This window comes from Nelumbo lutea, chromosome 2 (genome assembly GCF_056320005.1).
Source record: "Nelumbo lutea isolate HS-2025 chromosome 2, American lotus-T2T, whole genome shotgun sequence".
NCBI lineage: Eukaryota > Viridiplantae > Streptophyta > Magnoliopsida > Proteales > Nelumbonaceae > Nelumbo > Nelumbo lutea.
In genome coordinates this window covers 105339044-105348873 of record NC_142685.1, presented here as the reverse complement: position 1 = coordinate 105348873, position 9830 = coordinate 105339044, and the positions used below count along the sequence as shown (strand labels likewise).

Here is a 9830-nt window from a genome sequence, read left to right as displayed (position 1 = left end):
ATTTTTTTGGTAACTCAGTTTGGGTCAGGTACTGCCTTGATTCAACCCAAACCCAATGTGTTACACTTGTAATTATATATTATTGTACACAATACATGTATTGATTTATGTATCTACTAGCAGGGACCCGTGCGATGCACGGGAAAATCTGAGAGATTGAATAATTTTATTTATTATTAATTAATTGATAAATTAATAATCAAAATGTCTATTAATTAACTAAAAGTATTCAAAATTATTGTTAATATTTAAAATTTTAATAATTGTATTTTTCATATAATGCTTATTTACAGAAAATAATTATTGTTACTTTAATATGAACAAATATTTTTTAATAAGTTTAATTTTATTAATCATTTGTAGTAATTTTAATATCTGTTATTATTTTCATTATTTTTAAATGAAATTTTAGTTGACTTTAAATAAATAAAAGTAATTACAGAAGCTAACATTTTTATTAATTTCATTAATAATTAACAATTATATAGGAATGACAACGGGGCGGGTTCGGGGCAGGGCACCCCATCCTTGTCCCCACCCCATAGTCAAGACACTCTACCCCATCCCGCCCCTTCCCTAGTGCCAAGTGGGTTCAAGGCAAGACACCCACTCCCTGTTAAGGATGGGGATTGAATCATTGAATTTCCCTGCCTTGTCCTCAATGTTGGGCAAGTTTAGAGCAAGACACCCACTCCTCATTAAAGATGGGGAATCCTACAATTTTCTCCACCTTGTCCCCAATGTCGGGCGAGTTCAAGGCAAGACACCAACTCACTGTCAACCTATTATTCAATTTGATGACAAAAATGATCAAAATGATATACTAAGTATCAAACACTTGGTAAATTCCTAAAAGTACTCAAATTGTCTTTATATATTAAAAATGTAATTTTATGAAAAATTTGGAAAATTTATTACATTTGTGTAATTTTGAAAATTTATTTTTAAGTTATTATTAAATAATTTATTTTCTTTTTAAATGGTTTACTTATTACACCAATTTATCTTATATTTTCTAATATAAACTAATCAATAATTTCCTTTTTCCAATATTATACTAATTTATCTTAATAATTTGTGTAATTGTTGGTTCAAATTATAGTTTTCGCTTTCCCATACTCATTTATCTTTAGTAATTTTCAATAATTTACAATGAAAATTACATAATTTTCAATAGTTTTCCAAAATCTATCAAATGTAATAAATTTTCCTAAAATTTCCAAAATATTTCAATAATTTTCAATCATTATTTAATTTCCAAAATGTTATTTTATGAAAATGTAGTTTTATGTAAATTTTTGAAAAATGCATTACACTTGTGTAATTATGGAGATTTATTGAAAATTATTTTAAATTGTTATTAAATATTTATTTTATTAGAAGGTTTACTAACAAAATTACACGGATTTATATTTTATTTTCCAATATAAATTACTCAATAATTTCATTTTCCAACATTATAATATTTTATCCCCCATCTGCATTCGGTTATTAATTATGATAATAGAAATAACTAAAGTTTTATACTTTTAGATAATTGTTAAAGATAATTCTCAATTTTATAGAAATTAGTTAAAGAGTTTTCAATTTCTACAAAATGTTGTAAATTAACATGAATATAACAGTATTACCCAAAATACTTTAAAAAGTCATAACGAGTTAATTAATAACACTTTTTATTAATTTTTAGTTATTTTTTAACCGTATTTATTAACTTTTGGTAATAACAATATTTAATACTCATTGAATATAGGTTGGATTATATATTAACCATATTTAAATATTTATTAGTTAATATGAATATTTTAAATGAGAGAGTGAATATAAATTAGGGGGAAATATTTTAGAAATTGATTGGGGAGTGGGGTAACATGATAACATTACTAATGGCTTAGAGTAGATATCTTAGGAGAGATATTTTAAGAATATTTATAGGTAGTTGGGTTGGAAATGGTGACATGGCTTAATGGGGGTGGTGGAAAGGAAAGAGGAGAGAGATTTAAGAAAAATGAAGGATGGGGGTAATGAAGCAAGGTGAGGCATGCTGATGTGGGGTGTCTTGCTTTATATATATATATATATATATATATATATATAAATTACGTGCACTTTTCAAGAAGAGAACATATATTTATAAATATAGTTCGACTATGGTACATAAATGAATATTTGTGATATGTTTGATTATTAATTTCAAGCAATCATGGTCTATATTTAATTTTCATTGATTTACAATTTACAAGTTGTAACTATTATTAAATACTTCAACAACATTAAAAATGTCATCCATAGTATGTCAGTTTTTCATTGGCTCTAGAACTGTTCATGGGCTGGGTAGCCCGATGGCCCGATCGGCCCGCACCCTAGCCAGGCTTGGTCATGTAATTAGGTCCGCGGGTTTGACCTCAGGCCTAATACAGTAAGCCTGATTGTGTTACGGGCCGGGCTTGGGATTTGTCAAAAAAGCCTGACCCGACTCAATATTATATATTTTATAAAATACATAATATGTATTTTATATATTATATAAAATATATAAATAATATAATATTTATTGAAATATATATTTATAATTTAATATATACATTTTTTTTTATTTTTTCTTTATAATTTCTCTCTCTCTCTCTCTCTCTCTCTCTATTCAGCCACTTCAGCAGTAGTTACAACATGGGCTAAATTTCGGGCTCGGCCCCAGGCCCGGGCTTCGGGCTTTTTATTTGGGCCAGGCTTGGGCCCAAGTTGTAGGCCCGATGGTCGGGCCGGACTCAGGCTCGGGCCTTAAAAAAATCTGTTAATACAGAATGAAAGCCCGGCCATGAACAGGTCTAATTGGCTCTAATTTTTTTGCTTCACGATCTTCAATTGTGAAGTTGCACAGTAGCTTTTGCATTATCATGGTCTCTTTAGTAAAATATTGTGATTCAACCATTCCAATATTGTGGTTATGCTGGAAGCTGAATTGAATCCTAGGAATGAGAAATTTGAAAAAAATAAAAAATCAAAAGACAAGCCAAATAAGACAACATATTTGATGCAGAAAATGATTTGATTTTGTTCAGATGCATTGAATGAATATGATATGTAAATGGTTGTACAGTGGATCTAATGATAATCCTTTTTCCTCTTTCATTTTATGGAATGTAAAGGTGGGACTTCCATCCTTTTTTTTTTTTTTCTTTTTCCATTTCTGAAGTGGAAGGTAAGTTTTGGCCTTTGGGTACTGTATTTTAGGCCTTTTGAGTTCTGTCCAATGAAATGGATCCATTGATTCAGATTGATGAAAATGTATGGACGAGGTATGGAAACCATAAATAAAAGAAGCTCATAATAATAACAATGAAGCATGGGCACCAAAAGTACCTTTGTAGTCTGATCTCTCTTGCCCTAAGCCTCTAAGATGTCTCTACCCACATGTGTATTTGAAGTGAAAAAACTGAGAGAGAGAAAGAGAGAGAGAGAGAGGATCAGGATCTTATGTGAAGTTGAAGCAAATATCTTACTTGGTTATAAAACAAGCTTCTCTATTTTTCTCTCCTCTTTCATACACATATGATGATTACCTTGTGAGTGAAGAAAAATGGAGGGAAAAAGACAAGGTATGGAGTCAAAGACAAGAAGACTACCCAATACCCATATCTCTCAGTTTTACAGGAGGTCCCCCTCCAAACCGTTTTCCACTAAGCAAACCCTTCTCTCTCCATCAACCAATACCCAATACCCAATACCCAATACCCATATCTCTCAGTTTTACAGGACTACCCAATACCCATCAACCAACAAACCCTTCTCTCTCTCTCTCTCTCTTCTCCATATTCTAAGCAAACCCCACACAACCATCACAGTCATCATTATCATCATTCCCACCCCATGAAGCCTTCTCTCTCCATCCCTCTGTCCATGTATATATGCATTTATGCCTATGTGCATCTCTTTATCAGTCTACATTTCTCTGTCTCTCCTTGTCCTTCTTTTATCTTTCACCAAGCTATAAAATCTTCTCTCCCTTGCTTCAAATCCAATTGCGAGAACAAGGACTCCAGGGCACATTGTATTGTAAGCAGGAAATGAGGAAGCCCGATCCCCTGGGGAAGAAGAACGACAACATCCCCAACAAGCTCAGGAAGGGCTTATGGTCACCAGAGGAAGATGACAAGCTCATCAACTACATGCTAAGCAATGGACAAGGTTGTTGGAGCGATGTCGCCCGGAATGCTGGCTTGCAGAGGTGTGGAAAGAGTTGTCGTCTCAGATGGATTAATTACTTGAGGCCTGACCTCAAGCGTGGAGCCTTCTCACCCCAGGAAGAAGAGCTCATTATCCATTTGCACAGCCTCCTTGGCAACAGGTCCTCTCTCTCTCTCCTCTCGTCCACAACACAAACACAATGAGGGCATTTTCTAACTGTAGAGAGAGTTATCTTTGTCAATCTGAGTCACATAGAAATTGAGATTTTTGTTTTATATTATTTATTTTGGGAGACTATTCTTCTCTAGCTAGACCCAGTTCTGCAGTTTTAGCTTACGCATGCAAAACCATGCCTTGAATAGTTGTATCTGATAATGTTGAATTGCTTGGGATATATCATTCAGGTGGTCTCAGATTGCAGCACGCTTGCCAGGGAGAACAGACAACGAAATAAAGAATTTCTGGAATTCCACAATAAAGAAGAGGCTGAAGAACTCATCATCATCGTCGACGCCATCACCCAACAACAGTGATTCGTCGGAGCACAGAGATGTCATGGGAGGGCTGATGCCCATGAGTGAGCAGGACATCATGGCCTGGTGCATGGATTCATCTTCTTCATCGTCACCTTCCATGCAGGCGATGGTCATGAGCAACCAATTCCAGACATTGCCTCCGCTCGACAACAGCTACGACATGTCTGCAACAGCCGGATACTTCAACAATGCATCCCAATGCCTTACACAAGTTGGGGTGGGAGATAGTTTCTATGGGGATCATGGGATCTTTGGTGGCGGTGATGACATGGGGGTAGGAGTAGGAGGGGAGCTGTTTGTTCCTCCATTAGAGAGCATTGGCCTTGAGAACAGTACTGTAACTGATAATGACATCCATAAGAAGATCCCTAACTACACTAATAACGACCACTACTTCAGTAACATTGACAGTATCATCAATCACTGCAACAACAGCAGTAGCAGCAGTAACAAAATAGAGGACCTGATGGGAGTAGGGAGTTATTGGGAAGGACAAAACTTGAGAATGGGGGAATGGGATTTGGGAGATCTTATGGGAGATGTCTCTTCTTACCCTCTCCTTGATTTCCAAGTTGAATAATTGATCACCCTTTGATCTCCTTCCCCCTCCTTTTTTTGGTTTCTTTTTCTTCAATATAGAAAATAGAAAACCCCATTTTGTTAGTTGAGACCCCTTTTTCTTTTTCCTCAGAATTCATGCCTAAAAACCCATGTCATAGGAAATCTGAAGGAGGAAAACTATTTCCCATAATTACAAAACCACCTGAAAGCCTCTGGTTGGCAAACTAGGTCTCTGCTCTAGGTAATCTCAATTCTCCTTTCATGTCTTTAAACCAGGAAGCCAAGTTACAAATACTGTCATATATACATGATGTCGGAAGGGATTGCAATAAAGGTCATAGATACAATATGTACTTTGGTGATGCTGCACATGTAACTTTTTTCCCCCTGGTAAGGGTATTTTAGTCATTTTTGTGAGGTGGGGTTTGGTGCAATAATCATCATCATGCTTGTGAAGAAAAAAATGTGAATAGTCACATTCAGGCTAGCTAGAAACGACAATTAATAAGATTAGGTGGTAAACTATAGTGATTATGAGATGTACAAAGGAATTATTTTAGTGGAGATATGTAGGTTGTACCACACTTTGATGAAGTAATAGAATCAATCTCTTTCTCTCTCTGATTATACAAAATTTGTGATGATTTTTCTTTTTGTAAATGGGGTTTAGTCAGCCAAATGAGAGGTCCACTTGGAAAAAAAACATTTACCTTTTAAGGCTCCCCAACCCCAAGTCAGAGGGCTTTCATTTCATTTGTGAAGGGAAAAAAACACTTTGATGTGGTCATAGTATTGAAGAATTGATGCAAATGGAAATATTTGATTGCTAAAGTGATTGCCTGATAGGATTCAATTTGCACATAATAATAATAATAAGTGATTTGTATAAGTGATCTGTAGTCTTTCACTGTCACGACCACCGCCAGGAGAACTTTTAGTTCTTTTCTTGTTTGATCATCATTAACAAGTTGAAAAACATAGCAGTGTGGAGTTGGCTCTATGGAGGTCTGTGAAAATAAATGCAGAACTGATCCAATTATAAAGTCTGACTCTATAGATAAGAGCAAATTATAATTGACAGTCTAATTTAACAATAAATTTGTTCATTTGTTAAATCGGCACATTTGGATGTGATAAAATGATAATATTACAAGCATAAAATAAGAAATACAGGCACTAAATAAAATAGGTGTACCTTAGTAATATAATATATATAGTTAGTTTGGGTCTTAACTGTTTTTTCTTTTTCATTTTTTTTTTCATGAAGCTAACATAGCCATGACCAGGGGGATTCCATCCTACGATCCGACTGTCCAATTTGAATGGACGACCTATTCTGATTTAAAAAATAATTTAAATAAAAAAAGTCCAAAAACCATTTTTCGGGTCTGACAGGTTGAATGTCCAAGCACTAGTGGGTTGCTGATCAAATAAACGGTTTTGGAATAAAAGTGATTTTAAGGTGAAGTGAAACTGGTCCTCAGGTCAATCGGTCCGACCATCTGGTCTAATCCGTTTTTCAAAACCATGCTCCAAACCCATAACTTTCCAACTCTGATGAAGGTAGGATTAGATCGTAGGTCTCCACTACAATCTGCCAGAGACTACAACCAGAAGCCGTCCTGATCTAATTATAATTAATCAGGACACATGATGCCAAACCAGATCGGTTCGACTTGGTTCTGTCGAATGCACCCAACCAACCCATTGGAAGCCCTAGTAAAGGGTAGAAGGTACAAGGTATGCTGACGTTTGTGTAAAGACTAGATTAGATGCATGTAAAATTTTGCTTAATATTCTGTCATCCATCTATAAATTCAAGCACCTTTAAAAGGAAACAAGGAAAAAATAAATGAATGTATTGAGCACAGGAGATATGCACCAGGTATACCTTAAAGGCTATGTTTGATTTGAAGGAAAATGCAGGGAAAGAAAGGGAAAGATGAGAAACCTATACAATGTTTGTAAAGGTTTCCCTACCTTTCTCTTCCTTTCCCTATCTTTTCCTTCAAACCAAACATAGCCCATCTCTTAGGTGGCTAAATTAACTTCCCCATTTAGAGGAAAGTTGCAAATACTTAGATGGGATAAAAATGCCCATTTTAATAATAAAAATTTTATGGCTAAGATGGGCATTGCCTTGTTTACATGGGAAATAAAAGAACATGGGTAAATGCGCTTACCTGAGTAAGTCTTTTTTGGGAAACACTTACCCAGGTAAGTACATTTACCTAGATAAGTGACTTACCAAAAAGTGAACGACGCATTAATGGTAAATTATAAAAGCTCCCTTTAGGCTTTCTAAGAATCTTATAAATCTCCCTTTGATCATAATAAAAATCTCTCCTAACCTTTTGTAAAAAAAAAAAATGGTGTAAATGTCTTCATTCCCTTAATTTTCTTGGTGGAAAATATCAAATATAATGCTCTATTTTTTTAAATAACACATTTACCCTTAATAAACTTTATTTCTTGTTGTGGAAGTAGATAATGAAGATTCTTGGACTTCACAGACGTCTAGTTGGGGGGGGGGGGGTTCATAATAGTGTTCATCAACTGGCTCCTAAGAACAGAGGTTATCTTTCTCTTAAGATTAGGGCTGGAAACAAATTGAGCCTTTCATGAGCTATTTGAGCTTGGCTCGTGAAAAGTTTGATTTAAGTCCATTTTCTAGTCGAACCAAGTTCAAACCTAATATAACTCGGCTTGTAAAGCTCGTGAGCCTAATCAAGCTTATATATATTATACATATAAAAATAATATATACATAAATATATAAATAAAAAATAAAATATTATACTATAATATCTTTAGTTTTATATGTATAATAATGACTAGTTTTTACAATTCTTAAAATTTTGTTATGTAAAATAAAAAAATATTTTTTATATTTATAATTTTTTTTTAGTTCTATAAAAAGCTTGGCTCACAATTGAGTTCGAGCTTATGAGCTTTTGAGTCGAGTCCAACATGACTCGAATAGCCAAATATTCGGCTCAACTTGGCTCAAATCCATCCCTAATAAGGACTCTATTTAACCCCATTTACCTTTGCTCCTTAGAAGTGCATAAGGATTGAAGGATGAAGAGAGGACAAAAGTCACGAAACATAAGAGAGAGAGAGAGAGAGAGAGAGAGAGAGAGAGGAGTGGGGGCATATTGAGTTTAGGGTGTATGCCAATTTGCAGAGAAGCATGGAGAATGCCTCTTTGATGATATATCTAGACAAACTCAAGTCTGAACAAAAGTAATAGTTTTCAGTTAGATAAATCTAGACAAACTCAAGTCTACACTCGAGCCCCTGTGCACCTAATTCGTGTGCATTTTATAGAGAGTAGAAGGTTCTTGGAAGCAATCCATACTTTAATGTGTAGTTGGTATGTATAGAGATTGTTTACCCTTCTCTGCCCAGAGTGTCCTCTAGAGATTTTCTTTTTTCCTGTTTTAGAGATGAAGAAAGATTGGTTTGCCCCAGGATCTGGACATTCTTCCAATGAATCTGGAACTAGAGTTCTGTTAAATTTAAGAAACCCAGATGGGGCAGGTGGCTAGCTATTGTTTGGTGCAATGATAAAAACTTCAGACTGATTCAAATCACTTTGTAAGAATAAAAAGATTAAAAAATTAAATGATGCTGACTTTCTTCTTCAGTAGTGAAGCCATTTGTTTAGCAATGACTGGTCTAGCTAGCAATAAAGCATATAACTGTCATAGAAATAATACAGTTTAGTGGTAGGTGAGGATAGATTCTGTTTATTGCTGGACAAGGTTGCTGAGGTAGGGATGATTCTGTTTAAGTGTGAAATGAAGTGAAAGATAATCAGATAATAAAGTCATGAGTCATTCTTGTGTAGGGTAGTTGCTGAATGGTCTTATTATAACAGAGTAATGGATCTGTTTGACTCTTTGGCAAAATTAATTGATTAAGTGACTTCTTTGGCAAGCTAGCTATAGTTGCAGGAACAGTTATGGCTGGAGCAAGGAACCAAAAAAAAAAAAAAAAGAAAGACTTTGGTTACTTGTCAGGTAGAAGCCAAGCCAGACCCACCAACCACCCTTTATCCATGCAAACAAGATGAAGCAAATCAATGGAAAAGAAGTGGTTGTTCCACTATTAATTAGGGTAGGCAATTGATAAAGAGAGGGGTGGCAATTTGGCATAAATTTTAAATGGTTATTTGGGAATGGCTGAAGTGGATTAATTTAATGATTTATTACTTTGGTTCATCGATTCCAACTATTTGGTTGGGCAGAATAGGAATCCCCTATTTCAGGTAATGGCATTCTCTCTCTATCCCTTGGGAATGAAATCCCATTTCAGATTATTCCAATTTCCATTTTATTCCTATCCGAATTAACAAAATATGGAAATAAATCATTTCGATTCTGACTGAATTTAATTTCAATTATAATTCAAACCAAACGGACCCTTAACGTGGTTGGGTTAGGATGAGCTTCAGGACTTGTGATTTTAATTTTTAAATCCCAAATGCTTAAGGCCCCCATTTGACTCTGTGTTAGGGATAAAAAGTATTCTTGCTTTAGATGT

The 9830-nt window shown here is 34.8% G+C and overlaps 1 protein-coding gene across 1 annotated transcript; it reads left to right on the top strand.

The window, feature by feature from the left end:
- Nucleotides 1–3964: 3964 nt before the first annotated feature.
- LOC148872508 (transcription factor MYB46-like) lies at nucleotides 3965–5847 on the top strand. The gene is made up of 2 exons (XM_088973371.1): nucleotides 3965–4345; nucleotides 4590–5847. The coding sequence occupies exons 1-2, from the start codon at nucleotides 4065–4067 to the stop codon at nucleotides 5299–5301; spliced, it is 993 nt and encodes a 330-aa protein (XP_088829497.1). The 5' UTR covers nucleotides 3965–4064; the 3' UTR covers nucleotides 5302–5847.
- Nucleotides 5848–9830: the final 3983 nt, after the last annotated feature.